This window comes from Cyanistes caeruleus, chromosome 2, assembly GCF_971803275.1.
Source record: "Cyanistes caeruleus chromosome 2, bCyaCae1.hap1.1, whole genome shotgun sequence".
In the NCBI taxonomy this organism is placed as follows: Eukaryota; Metazoa; Chordata; class Aves; order Passeriformes; family Paridae; genus Cyanistes; species Cyanistes caeruleus.
Window position 1 is genome coordinate 114,961,761 of NC_141702.1, and position 14,819 is coordinate 114,976,579.

A 14,819-nucleotide genomic window follows, 5' to 3' on the forward strand; every position below is an offset into this window, starting at 1 on the left:
AGTGGATACAAGTGCATGATAACAAATCCATTTTCTTGCTAGGCCTCTCACTTACACACTCCTAAGGAGTATGGTCTGACTTTAATATGCTGTTTTTGCTAGGTTTTGTTTTCTGTTTGTGTGTCCTGCAGGAGAACGACTCAGGAACATTGGATACAGTTGGTGCAGTTGTTGTTGATCAAGAAGGAAATGTCGCTGCTGCTGTCTCCAGTGGAGGTTTAGCACTGAAGCATCCTGGAAGAGTTGGTCAGGTGATCACTGTACATTTTTTGTTTAGTTGGGAATGATTGTTCAGTGTCACAAGCAGGTGTGGTGTCAAGCAAGAGCTGTGACAGCAAACTTCTGTTCTTCCTGTTAAATGCTGAAGGCATTTTCACTGTGTTGATATGCAAGTGTTGTTTTTAGTGTCCTCCATCAGTGTAATAAAATAGTGATAATAAGATGCTCTGTAGTCAGTTACCTTTTTACAGAGATATCAGTAAGTTAATTTCTTGGGCTTAAATACCTTCTTAATACCACAAATGGTCTCTTACACGCATAGAGTCTTACAATAAGATTTCTCTCAATATTTAGGGAAGCTGTCCTAATTAATTTTTAAATGATCTTGTGAATTGGAAGAAGTGACAAAAGTAATAAAAGAACCTATCAGGTATTTATGATGTGTTATATATAATTATGATTATGTTTATAAATTATGTATAGTTCTATTTATTATTAATGTTAATAATAATAATATATTTGTGATGTGTCACCTTGTTGTTGTTAGGGACTTTTGAGGTGCATCAGAAATTTTATACTCCATTGCTGTACAGCTGTATTTTTGGTTGACATTTTCCACTGTCCAAAAAGCAGTTCTCTTTTGAAATGTATTTAACATTTTTTTTGTCTGTTTTTTGAATAGCAGACTGAAAGAGACTTTATATGAACAGGGTTATCTCTACCCTCATTTTCTGTTAAGCTAGGCTAGAATACTGTATCTATAACTAACACTTAGATCTCAAGAATTGTAAGAGGATGTAGCACTTGGATTTTTCTTGGGTTTCTTTTTTTGTTATTGTTGTTGGTTTGAGGTTGTTTTTGTATTTTCGTCTTTTTTTAAAGGAAAGGGAATAAACCAAAACTCTCATACACTTAAAATTTATGAACAATGTGCTTCTTTCCTTAGGCAGCTCTTTATGGTTGTGGCTGCTGGGCTGAAAATACAGGAGCTCATAACCCTTATTCCACTGCTGTGAGTACTTCAGGTATTTACTACTTTTATAAATACTTAATGAAGTTGCTATCTTTCTCTGTAATTAGTTTTCAAATTTAAAATACCAGCAGCATTTCCAGACTATGTTTTAAATTTGTATCATTTATTTGCATATATAGGTATGTCTGTGTGTGTGTGTCAGTATTGTCTTTAAATCCATGAATTGATCTCTTGCTGGTTGCTTATGTTGCCCTTTTTACTTAATTAGCAACCATGGGAATTTTTATCCTGTTTTGTATTGCACTGAAAGGACATGCTGTATTTGTTAAGTATTAAGGAACCCGTCTCTTAACCTTCTAGTAAGAAGTGCTTATTAGCCCAGTATTGTATTAAATGCAGAATACCATAGGAGTAAGTGTATCAGAAAATATTTATTCAGCAATTGTGGAAGTGGTGTAAGAATTAGGATTGCTTCTGTTCTCTTTGGAAGGCTCAGGATCCTGGACACACAAAAGTATTGTGTTCATTTGATGCCTTGCAGAACACAAAAGTCGTAAGGTGAAATTATCTAGGAGATGCTTTTACTTTTTTTTTTTTTCTTCCCCCTAGTTGTATGAACTGCCTCAATCAGAAAAACTACTTGTAACACATTTTCATAAGTGCTTTTGTCAGGTTGCAAAATTTATGGTATTGCCCACTGCTCAGTGGTCAGAGTTACCAGCATTCAGCACAGGAAAAGATGAAGAAAATCTGCAGAGTTCAGATTTGGGTAATGTCATCTTTATCCCATGGGCAGTGCAGAGTTAGAGTCCTGCTACAAAAGCAGTGGGGAGAGCAAACTGACAGGCTGCAGAATTAAAATTTGATAGAAGCTGAGGAGCATCAGGAATATCCTGTCTTGCTTTTATTTCCCTTGTATTCACATCTGTCTTGCAATGTTGAAAATTTATTTAGATGTTCACCCTTAAGTTTAATGTCAGTAAAAGGAGATGTCCTTTTTGGTACCTTCTCAGGGGATGGTTCTCCTGAACACAGGAGGGTCAGAAGACATTTTTACTCAAGAGACACTGTATTGATTTTGGTTTAATCAATGCTTACTGATGTAACCAAATATATTTAAATATTTGGGACCATATTAATAAGTGAGCACAAGTCCAATATTAGAGATTGTGGAAAAATGGAAGTGGACAACTTTATTTAGTTCTTTAAAGCTGTTGTTTGCAAAGTCAGCTGAATTTAAAGTCTCTGTGAGTACTGACAAGCATCCTGGTGCACTCACAGGAGATGACTAAATTTAATGATGGCCTGAAATAGAAGCCTTCTTTTTGCTGGTTCCACTTTTGTATAGTGCTAAATACTTCATTGTTATGCTACTTAGAACTGTCATAAACACACAAAGATGGATATTTGTTTGGTTCGAAACTTCTAGCTTCCATGACATTACCCTGATCCCAGTCCCAGTTAATTGGAGTGGCCTGCTGGTAGGCTGTGAAGCGTGGCCATCTGTTCATTCACGGGTTTGAAATTCAGACTAGTGGTGTTTAATTAAACTCTTGTTTCTGCTTTTCCTTTAAAGTAAGTGTGTGTATGTCTGTGAGAGAAAGGGAGATAGAAATGTTTACAGGAAGTGAGAACTCTTCTGTAATCAATACCATTCTTTTTTCCATTTCAGAAGCTCGTAATGTTTTATTTTATAATGTACTTTATGTTTAGTGCAGTTCTAAAATATATTGCTGCCTGACTCTTGTTTAAAATATGAACATCCAATGATGTGAACCATGAATTTAATTAAAGGAGCAAAGGGATGGAAAACTAAGTTGTAGGACAAGTTGAAAGAATGAAACTTACAGCTTGACTGGATCGGGGAGATGGGAATGGGGGCATAAACATCTGTAAATATTCAGGTGAAACTGCCATGGCCAAGGAAGAGAATAATGCATTAAGATACATCATTGTAAAATACTTAGAAATAAATATACTGCCTGAACTCACGGAGATGCCTTGATTTAGAAAGCTCCAAAATGGGCAGTACTTCTTCATAGAATATCACCACTGTCCCTTGATGCAACTAGACCCAGACTAAACTGTATTTGTAATGGTGTTTGTATCCCCCTTGCAGGTTTCCAAATGGGTTTTGTGTGGACATTCATTTTTTAAAAATCAGAAACAAATGCAGCTTGCATGTTATGTATAAATAAAAACTGTGTACGCGCACAGTAATTTCATATTCCATTTTATGTTCAGACATTTACACCTGTATGTAAATGTATTTAAAATATGTACGTAAAAAAAGTCTACAATCAGTTTAAATTTTTGTGGTTTTCACAATATAACATTTTATTGTTTTAATTTCACATGTCTATTTATTTTAATTTGTCTTTGAGTCATAAATTTGGCACAAATCTAATAGTTTCTACAGGGAGTTTTTTTTCTGTTTTGTGGGAGAAGGAAAAAAAGAATAAAATTAGACTGTGGTTGCTGTGGGTATTGAGTAATGTTTAATGTTTATTGTTACATGACTTCAGAGAATAGCTGACTCATCAAATCACATTTGGAATTTAAAAAAAAAATCTTGAATAAGAAGTTAAACTCTTAATTCCCCTAAAGCTTTATCAAAACTATCCTCAAAATTATTTGGTATTAATATATGTCAGACCAAATAATTTTATCTCAATAATTGTTTGGGAAGTAAAAGGTTTCTTTTTGTGCTCATTTACACTTTTAAACTTCTTTTTAGTGGTCGCTGAGAATAGAAATGTAAGCCTTGAGAGTTTGTTGTATCAGGTTCTTTATTCAGTCAGGAAAAAGGATATTCTTAGGCATCAGTTGCATACAAGCAATTTTGAAAGGTCAGGTTTTGTAAACTCTTTTCATTCCATACTTAAGAAATTGTTTGTGTCTTTGGGTCTTGGAAGTGATGATCAACTAGAGACTGTACAGGTTGGGGGAAGGAGAGTTTGGAATAATAATTCAAAATAGGCAGAGTACAAGCTCTGGGACATTGAAATCCACATGGAATGGACACATTGGGTTGAACCAGAGCTCCAGACAGTTTGATGGCTTGTCTCCAGTTTTTGCAGTTCTCCAGGGAAATGTACAGGACTGGGAAAAGCACCTCCACTGCATTAGTGAGGCTTCTGGCAATTTGTGATATTGGGACTTTATAAATTGGAGATACGGTTGTTCTAATAGGTCACGGTGACTTCTAGAAACTGCTTATTTCAGTCTGTTCTCAGAAGACCAGATATTTAAATTTTTCTGGGAATAGTTTTATTCTGTGGTTACCTTTGTAGAAACTTCTTTGGAAAAGTAAAAGTTTTTGTTTAAATGCTACAGTTCTAACACAATAGGCTTTATTCTTGAATTTTTATTTATTTTGTTCTAAAACCCTCCAATTGAAGCTTCAACGCCTTTCAGTACCTGCCTTATTAGAACAAAAAAAGCAGGCTGGGGGAAAATGTTGCCACACAAGTACTTAAAAGTAATTCCAAGTTCCTGTAGCTTTCTTTCAATGGTTGTGTATTATTTGAAGACATCTTGGACCTTCTGTTGGCCCTGTGGTTGCTGGGAGGCTTCCTGCTTTTGCCTGTTCAGGAGGGATTTGGTATTAGTTCTTAAGGCTTATAGCAAGTTGTTTCTTAAATATTTTTGGCTATTTTTATCATGTTTTTATGTTGAATGTGCCAAAGGTGGTCGTTCTGAGCTTGTTTGGGCATGGCTTCAACTTTTTGCATGGTAATTTCATACCTCTAACAGTCACTTGGCCTTGTTGTTTAACCACAGTGTCTTTGGTTTTATTTTTAATTTTATTTTTTGGCTTTTCAAAAGTTACTTCAAGGTTTACAAAACACAGGGTATTGTAAAACTCATATTTTATGGTTATAGTTTAACAGGGCCTGGGACAACTGAAATAAAAAGATGGAGACTTTCTAAAAAACACAGTGGGGAAGATGGTGAAACTTAGGAATGACTGTGAATTTAGGGGGGCTTAAATCCAATATTTATTCTGTAACTCTCAGTCTAAAATTCTGTTTTTTAAACAAGTAAAGCCTTTATGATTTTTTTCCCTCATACATTTTTGAGACATTTTGATGTATAAACTCTGAATGATATTAAAATTAATATTTTGACTGGGGAAAAATGGTTGTGGGACTTTGTTGGCAGCTGAACGAGAAACACTACAGGAATTTAAGTATCTCAAAACCAGTATTAAAATTCAAGAAATTTAGAGAATGTTGCAGTTGCAGGCTCAGCCAGGATAGCTGGACAACCTTAGCTAAGCCATCTAATAACAGTGCAAGGGCCATTCTGTGCAGCAGTGGTGGTAGAGGTGGAGTGAAAGCTTGTTAGATGAGATGAGCATGACCAGTGGCCTTTATTTAGTGTAAATGTAATTAGCAGCTAAACTGGGTTTTTGGATGGACGTAGTAGAAGCCAATTCTGTGGTGTTTAAAAGCTTTTCTGTGCAAGTGTGCACACAGACACAAACAAAACAGGCTTCCCTTTAAACACTCCCACCACCTTCCCCCAAAAAGACGCCAGAACCACCCTCGTAAGGCTGCTTGGAACTCTTTAGTGGGTGTTTTTTGTTGGTGCATGAATGTAAACACAGGAAGATGGGTATTATTTGGAGGGAAAACATTTGTGAACAAAACCCAACCACAGGAGAAACAATAGTCCATTTGTTGGCTTTACTTTAAGAAAACATTTCCCATTTTTTCCTGAGAGTAGTAAGAATCAAAGACTTTGTGCATATTCTTCTCATTCAAAATAATATCAAGTGTGACACTGAATCTCTCACCCAGTTGGAATATCTGTGATGATTGTGAATATTCATTCACTGACTGTTCCAAAAGTAAAACTTCTGGGGTAAGATGCAGGTTCTATCTCTTCTGGGAGATAAATTGACAAATAATAATTCTCTTTGGATATACAGAACCTTAACAGTAAATATAAAGATAAATATAAAATTACAGTAACAGTTAATGCAGGACACTGTTAAAATGCAACCCTAAGTGGAATTTTTGGGTGGAAGTGTAGAGACTGATGTCTTGCATTTCTTTCATCTTTACAACAGCAGGAAATAGAATACAAAGGATGGGTGTGTTCTGTGTCTAGGTACCAGCTATTGAAGCCAGCAAACCTTTAATAGTGCTTTGCTGAGGATAGAAGGTCTTGCATTATTGTTTTACAAAATGCATAAATTCTGTAACAAAGAGCTGCAAAATCTCCAGCTCTTACTAAAATGTGTTTGAAGAGACTATTTGATGCAAGAAAGGCACATAGATTATTCTAGAGAGATTTAAAATGCAACCTAATTTATGATCCCAAAGAAGGAGTAGAAGCTTGAAATACATTGAACTCATTCAGTTAAAATAAGGATGCTAACAAACATAATTTGGTTTCAGGGCCAAGCCAGAGTTGTTTTGTTGAGAAGTTAGTAGGGATATCAGATTTCTGGAAATAGCAGATTTATTTATGAGGTGTAGTTGAGGATTCTGTCTGGGAAAAGTCTTTCAGTAATGTCTTGCTCTTCTCCCCTGCACAGAATCTTTTATTGAATGGAAAGAAAATCAGATAGAGAAAACAGCAGTGTTTTAGGAATATGTGTACAAACTGTATTTATTCTGTGTAAACTTCCTTGACAGTTTCTTGTGTTGGTAAATTCACCAAGATCCTAAAAATTCTGGTAAGGTCTCATGAGAAAAGCAGTGGCCTCTGTTCTCATAAAAGCATTTTATGAGAAGGCAGAGATTGGATCATAATACTTTAAAAGCTGTGTCGGACATACATTTGTGTATATAATGCATCATTCCATGAAGAAAAAAACCACACTTTGTGTTGTGAAGAATCACAGAATTGTTTAGTTTGAAAGGAACCTCTGGAGGTCAAGTCCAGGCCCCTGCTCAAGGAGGTTTCTCTTGTTTTTGAAATCGATGTCAATAGGAGAATTAATATATTCACTTTTCCTTGCACCACCTTTTCCTGCTCAAATTGTGTGTTCACATCTGTCATTGCTTCCAGTTCATTGTATGTCTTATGGGTGCTTTTGCAGGAAATATGGAATGGGTAATGTTGGAATAGAATGAAATAGGAATGACACCTGTGCAGAGATGGGCTGTGATTGTTAAATTGTTTCTTGAGCTATGCCCTCAGCCAGCATTTTGGTCTGCTTATGGAAGCCACTGACTTGCAGATTCCTACTCCTTTTGCAAACAAACCACAGTGATGTGCAAATCTACAGAGTAAATACTTTTCAGGGAAGCTTTAATGCAAATAGATTGACTTGTAATGCATAACGTCAGTTTTGTGATTCCTTTTTGTTGAGGGTAGTAGTGGCTGTGTTAGGATCTGGTGAGTGAATACCTGGCCAGTGCTGTTTTGTAGAATCATGGAATGGTTTGGGTTGGAAGAACCTTGATGGATGGAGACCCTGGACCCTGGACAGGGATACCTTCTCCTAGACCAGGTTACTCAAAGCTCCATCCAGCCTGGCCTCAAACAGTTCCAGGGATGGGTCATCCGCAGCTTCTCTGGGCAACTTGTGCCAGTTAATTACATTTATAGTGTGATTATAAATCTTGCTTCAAACTTGTATGTGTTATTAGCCCTTACATAATGCACAAGTGCAGCATTGTCTGTCTGGCCTGTCCTTCTGAGTCCACACTCCCAATGCCCAGAGGAATTCCACATGTAAATCTTGTACAGATTGTTTGAGCTACTCTGTGTGAGATAAATACTATGATACAATTAATCTCTTTGTAGGCATATGTATTATCTCTCAAAATCAGTCTGGCCCTGTAAGATTTGGGGAATAAGAGGTAATTTAATGCATCACAGATGAGGCAGCTGCATATGGAGAAGAGGTATGTCATCGTTACTGTGAAATAGAGGGTAGGGTGGAAGAAGAGGAGGTCTGTCTCCAGACAGATCCGTATTTACCTGTGGAGTGGATGTTTCTGTCGAGTTCATTCCGCCTTTGAGTACAGATGCAGTTGGGAGGCTTCAGTGCTGTAGCATGTGGTGTGTGAACTAACTCAGCAGCACCTCAGCAAGGTAGCAGCAAGGCTTCTGAGGAGGGCCTGGCAAAAAGAGTTGGCTTCTTTCTTTACACCTTAACTGAAATGAATCTTTCAAAATGTATTAAATGTAGTGAGGAATGGAAGAAGTACATCCTCTTTAAGGGACCTACATTTTTTCTTCATTCTAACATCTCTTGGAGGTACATCTGAAATTCTGTTTGTTCATAGTAACTCAAACAAGAAGCTTTTAAAAGAAATTATCTGCCATTTACCACTGTTTAGAACTTAACAATTCATTCATTTGGCATTGTATCTCTCTAAACTTTTTTTTTATCTGTAAAATTGTAAAAAAGCTGAACGAGTTGTTTTTTAGAGTGATTTTAGTTTATTTTTCCCATATGAAAAACTTAGAGACCTAAGTGTTTTCCTACTTTTCATTAGAGAAGAAACTGTAGACACAAGTTTATCTGCATGTTGAATTTGTTTTTTGTTATCTTTGAAACCTGCCCAAATTTACTGAAGTTTCAACCTTTGGAAAATTTCCATTGCATTTTCTTAGTAGGTAAATCATCTAAGAATATTCTGTCTGCAGCAGGAATGTGCTCCATTGAGCCCTCTAGGATCAATGCTTTAGGAATTGGACTGGACTTTGTTTGCAGGTGTTTTTTCTGGCAGTAGGTCAGTAATTAAAAAATTTCCCCTGCTAGTATGAAGACAAGATATGACAGCTGATAGGAGTAAAAAAAGCTAAAAGTTATGTAACTTTAATTTAACACCGCAGTGCATTCTGGCAGACTGCAGCATTTTGTCTTCTGAGAATTATACATTAAAATTTTATTTCAATATGTAACTACCTGCATCAGTGTCTTGCTAACTAAATATTTTTATTGTACTGTACTTTGTTTTTTAAAATCACTGCCTTGCAAGTTTTTAGTCAGCTTTTTCTAGGGATGCTGGAAATGACGAGCAGAGCTTACTGAAATACAGGTTTCACTGTGTTTCCATTAGGCATAACTAGAAGTTATCCAGGAAATAAAGCAGAAATAGTAGTTCTTTAACTTGTTAACTGACACTTTAGGGACTACTGCTGAACTGAAAATAACATCAAAGCTTAACAGGACAGGAACAACAGGGCCAGGTTCAGACTGTGCTGTGTAAGAATAGATGATAAAATACAGATCACCTGTAACTTCTGTCTTTTTAGCTTCTGAAAAGAGAAGAGTCATACTTTGGCAGCAGAGTAAACTAGATTAATTTTTCCATTCTTGACTGTATGTGAGTAATGCAAGTTTCCATTCTGTACTCCTTTAAAACAAGTTCCAACACTTTGTGTCGAGGTACTGTGTGTTTCATAGCTAGACGGGCTCCTGCAGCCTGTCAAAGCTCCATAAGCTCTCTGCTTGTGGCTCGCAGAAAGCAAACTCGATTTTCATTTCTCCTTCCATTCAACAGGAGCCTCTTTCATGTCTGAAAATTGAAAACGCGTGTTTTTCAGTGTGGTGCATGGATGTGTGTGTGCCCTCTGGCACACCTGTTTCTAATTTCCTGACTTGAAAGCATCTCCCATCAAAAGAAGCAGAAAAACAATTTCTCTCTGACACGCTGCTCGGAGGCCCTCGCTTTGCACAAGGCCTTACTTTCGTTTGCCATCTTGCTTCCATCGGAGGAACATTATAAGATGCAGAGCACGCATTGTATGGGATGTTCAGCTTATATTGTGCTGGGCTCTTTCTCCTCTTGTTGTGGTTATTTCAAGAATTAGAAATCTTCTTGAGAAGTCACTATGCTGAGGAAAAAATCCAGTGATTTAATCCTTAGTTTGTTGCATGAAGCTCAAATGAAAGAGCCACGTCTGTAGCCAGTTAAGGTTTGTGTAACCTGTGAAATGAGTGTTAGTTACCATTTAGTACAGAAAGATTAACATTTAAAAATTATAGCTCAGATTTCTTAAATGTAAGAAATTTTTGTATCTGAAAAATACAATTTTCAGAATTGTATGCAGTGTAAGACAGTATCTAATATAATAGCTAAAAGTTGAAGATGTTAACTGTCTTAAAAAATGAAAACAAAAACATCATATCCCCACCCCCCCAGTAACTTGGTTGTTATGGAAGTTGTGTATAGGCTAACTAGCAAATTACTGCTGCTAGAAATACTGAAATTACTGAAATAAGCAATTACTGAAATAGTAACTGGAGGGGCCTACTGATATATTCAGAACAGCTAAATTATTGTAGGATAACAGAAGAAAAAGAGTCTATAAAAAAAAAAAAAACCACGTAGATTCCCAGTTCTTGTGCAATTCTTGTAGTAATCAATGAGGAATATTTGAATAGGAGGTAAAATTGAATTATTATCAGAAATTACACATTTCAATACCCACAGAAAAGGGAAATTGTATTTCACTGTTGGTCTGCCTGGCATATTGAAAGAAAAACTGCATTAAAAACTGTATTGTGGCATGATCCAAGATATGTGCCTCTGAAGATCCGTGTTGATGTTTCTGTAGGATCCTCAAGTGATTTTGTATATGATCTTCAAATGGTTTTCAGGCAGGAGTAGAAACTTCTGGTTGAAGACAGGTTTTCTGGGATGTTTTAGAGTTTTGTTTGGGTTTGTAGTTTGTTTACAAAATAAAGGTGTTGTGGCTATTATGCCTCCTTCTTCTTTCCTTCCCTTGTCATAAGAATCTCTTGCCATATATCCCTGGAGCTTTTAGGAATCTGTATAGTCTTTCCTCTTAATCTAGGAGGCTAGAAACTTGCATCAAAATATCTGTATGTATGTTTCTGTTTAATTTTTGCAGGATCTTAGAGTGGTTTAGGTTGGGAGGGACCTTAATGATCATCCTGTTCCAAGACTGCCATGGGCAGGAGCACCTTCTACTAGAACAGGTTGCTTAAAGCCCCATCCAGCCTGGCTGTGAACGCTTCCAGGGATGGAAGTTGCTCTTCCCTTACTCTCTAATGCTGTTACCTCATTGTGGAAGGTCACCAAACTTGTCAGGCATGATTTATCAAAATAGTGTCTGTAAACTATTTGTTTTCTGTAGAGCTTTTTTTCCTTTGCCAGTAGCAATCCTAGAGGAAGGCAGTTAATTGTACTTAGCCCTGCAAACATGGACAGCAGCAGTTCCAACAGTAGTATTTTTGCCAGTGGTGGAGTTACAAGTAAGCAATGTGGTGTTTGCAAAATATTACTGAGTTAAGAAAATAATTTGTTTACTATATGAAAGTTATTTCAGTGTGAAGCACTAATTTAACCCAGTAAATTTTTCCAGCTAGTCATCTCCATTTGAGTCACTCATGTGTGAAGTCTTAGGGAAGCATTTGTCTGTCATTGCAAAATACTCATCTCTAAAATATAATGAGCTTCAGGTTACTGAAGAAGTCATCATCATGACTGGGAAAGGATAATAAAATGATTTAAACTCTGTTTACAGAAAAGTTACTAAAACAAATGTATTTGAGACTTTAATGTAGAGTTGAAAAATTCTTAGTGGTAGTTCCTCTTGGTTTGGTTGTAGTACTATTCAGTGAAAGAAATGCCAAATGTATTAACACTTGAAGTTAAATGTAGTATAATGTGAGATAGTTAAGCAGATGAACCAGATTTGCATTTTCATCAACTTGTGTACATGATTTAGAAATGTGTTTAAGTAGCTTTCAGGAGTTGCTGTCTTGAGTCATGTTAATACATCTTCTTTGGAAGTTGGCTAATGCTGGTGGTTAGACTAAAGCGACTGGAACTATAAATTTGAACCCACAACTTTATATTGTAAGTTATAAATCAGTTTTGATTGCTGTAGTAATGTATACATTCATTTTGTGCCTAGTTGCTAGTATTATCTACAGTGTATCCCCATTTAGAGGCTATACAGATGTATAGATCTGCTAAACCTGCAAGGAGTTTGGTTTTGACTTGAGATAATAAAATGTGTAACTCTTTTTCTCGGCCTGTATCTGGTCAGAGTATGTTAAACACTGCTTAGTTGGTTTTTTTTTTTGTTTGTTTTTTTTTTTTTCTTCAAAAATAGATGTTCCTACATCAAAAACTACAGTAACAAATTTTTCTTTTCCAAATAGGGGAATTGTTTTGCTTAGTTATCTGTCCCTGCAGACTGCCTGCAACTGATGTGTTGAAAGATTTTTACATACACTGCCAGCAGCAGTCTGTAAGTTTGCTGTCTTATAGGTTGACATAAGTATGACAAAAAAAATGACTTTGTCTGTGGGGATGTAGAGATGTGTGATGTGTTAGTAGAATTGCAAAGCTGCTTTCCTTGTGGTTGATCCTGGATCACATCTGTGGGCTGCAGCTGTTCTTAACCCATATTAAGTTTTCTCTCTCTGATTTTTTTTTGGAGCAGACTTGATGTTATGGGAACTCTTCAATAAAGTCATTCTCTTGTGGGGGAAATAACATTGTACGTCATGCTAAAAAATGGCCATTGTTTTTTTGATGCCAATTTAGGAAATAATTGAAAATTGTGAAGTAGTAACATCTGGTTTTATTACTTGATGTACTGGAGATGCATAGGCTCACTCTGATTTCTGTGTCTCATTTGTTTGATTCCTATTCTAAGTCCCCTGCTTCTTATTCATATAGTTATATTTAAAGGTATTACATGTTATATTTTAAAGGTACTAACAGATTTCTTCAAGAAAAGAACCATCTTTCTCAGTTTCTCAGCATATGCCTGCTCAGTTTTGTTCTTTACAGCAAAACTTCATAGTGATTGAACTTTCTTAGCTTAAAAAAAGTGATGTCCATGTTGTGATCAGTGGGTAAAATGCATCTTGTGGGGTTTTTTCATGTTCTTCATCCATCACTTTGGAATAAATAGTAGGTAATTCACAGTTCTGCTGTGGACAGAAGCTTCTGAGTGTGGGTGTAATGAAGCAAGTGAATGGACAGACCCTCCTGTAAGCAGCTGCTGAGGTTGCTCTATTGCAAAAGCCTCTTGAAGATTATCTCCTAACCAGGACACTTCCCTCATTAACTTGAGAGCTTGACAATCTCAATGAAAACACTTTTTCCTTTGTGCTCTCAAGAACTTCCCTTGGCTGTCTAACTGTTGTAGCATTTTGGCTCTTTCATTTTCCTCTAAATTTGTAACTGGTTTTTACTCAATCTGTTTGCTATACAAAGAATTTTTTGTCTTCCTGTTGTGCCAATTGTATGTAGATTCAATGCCAAAGTGTCCCACTTCAAACAACTCAGTTTAGCTGAATTGTATTAATCAGGAGACACTGCCCATTAGCAGGGACACATAACTGAAGACCAAGGTATTTTTTTGATGATTGAACATAGCAGGATTTTGGGACATGTGTACACAATTTTTCAGCAGTCTGGTCTCTGGGCTGATTCTCTGACATCTAATGCATCCATACTACTCCAGAGGGTGGATTTTTGATTTGTTGCGGCAGTTTTAAATCTTGAAAGTGAGGGGGGTATTTTTTTTTTCTTGTGTATTAGCAATCTTTGAAGAGCAGTGGAAACTCACTGTGCATTTAAGGGGAAGGGTATAACTGTGTGACAAGTAGCCAGAGAGGAAGATTTTTTGAGTAGGCTGCCATGTTAATTAGGGTTTAAAATGGTGAGAAGAACTAGAAATCAGTCAGTGAGCAGCTGCAATACACAGTGCCAGACCTGCCGATGTGTTTGTGCCATGTTGTACCCAAACCAGTCAGTGCTCTAAACTCAGCATATACACAGTGATGAGAGACTCAGCAGGCTGTGCTGGAGCCACTTTAGGTTGGGTTTAATTATTAAATTTTTCTTTATGCCACATCTAGGCTGGCTTCAGCCAGTGTCTCTGTTCTGGGCTTGTTAGTTCTTCCAGTCAAGTGTTTGCTACCCTTGGAGACTGAACTGTCTTTGTCTGAAGCCAGTCTAGGTCTGATGTCTAACCAGCTCCAGCTCCCTGCCACTTGGAAGCAACTAGATTGTTTCCAGCAATAAATTTATTTCTGGAGGCTGTGTAGGTACATTTATGTAGTTCTGTACCTGAGTTAATAAGTCCAACTGGATTATAGCAGATTTTATTTATGGTTCCAGTGTATGTTCCATCATCTTGTTGTATTTAATGAGAAATATGCTAGAAATATTTATATTTAATTGTGAACAGACTATATCTGACTTCTCTCTGTATATTCTGGTGTCTAATGCAGTTTTAGACCCTGATAAGTTACAAATTTGATCAAAATGTAGTCACATTTAGACAATTTGAGATCATTGTTATGTTACGACTCTACATTAGTTACGTTTCCTTCTTTCCTAACTGGATAATACAGTTCATGTGGCTCTTGGTTAAACCTCTTCTGGCTGCTTTGTCTGCTTCCCTGCCATTGAGGAAAATGTCAAAACAGGAGCTACAAATAGTGACCTTGGTCTATGTGGAGAGGGTATCAGCAGTGAGTTTTCCTGTCCAGCAAAGCCCAGTTGGTCCAGTACACATGAATGGCGCCTTTTGGCTGCAGCTGTATGTGCCAAAGTACAGTACAGGAAGGGAAAAGGATAGAGGAGAAAAAACAGCAGGTGTGAAAGTATTCTTACAGAAAAAGAGTAGCAGCTATGACCTGCTAGTCTTCACCAAAAATAGG

General features: G+C 36.7%; 1 protein-coding gene across 7 annotated transcripts in view; it reads left to right on the forward strand.

Moving 5' to 3' along the window:
- TASP1 (taspase 1) overlaps nt 1-14,819 on the forward strand; it is an 85,664-nt gene that overhangs the window by 37,725 nt on the left and 33,120 nt on the right. For all 7 annotated transcript variants that reach the window (XR_015283885.1, XR_015283886.1, XM_086879298.1 and 4 more), the window contains exons 9-10: nt 132-251; nt 1,166-1,244. Coding sequence is in view for 5 of the 7 variants with exons in the window: in XM_086879298.1 (XP_086735424.1) it covers nt 132-251; nt 1,166-1,244 (199 nt within the window). In the remaining 2 variants the exon portion in view is untranslated. The remainder of the gene's footprint in view (nt 1-131; nt 252-1,165; nt 1,245-14,819) is intronic.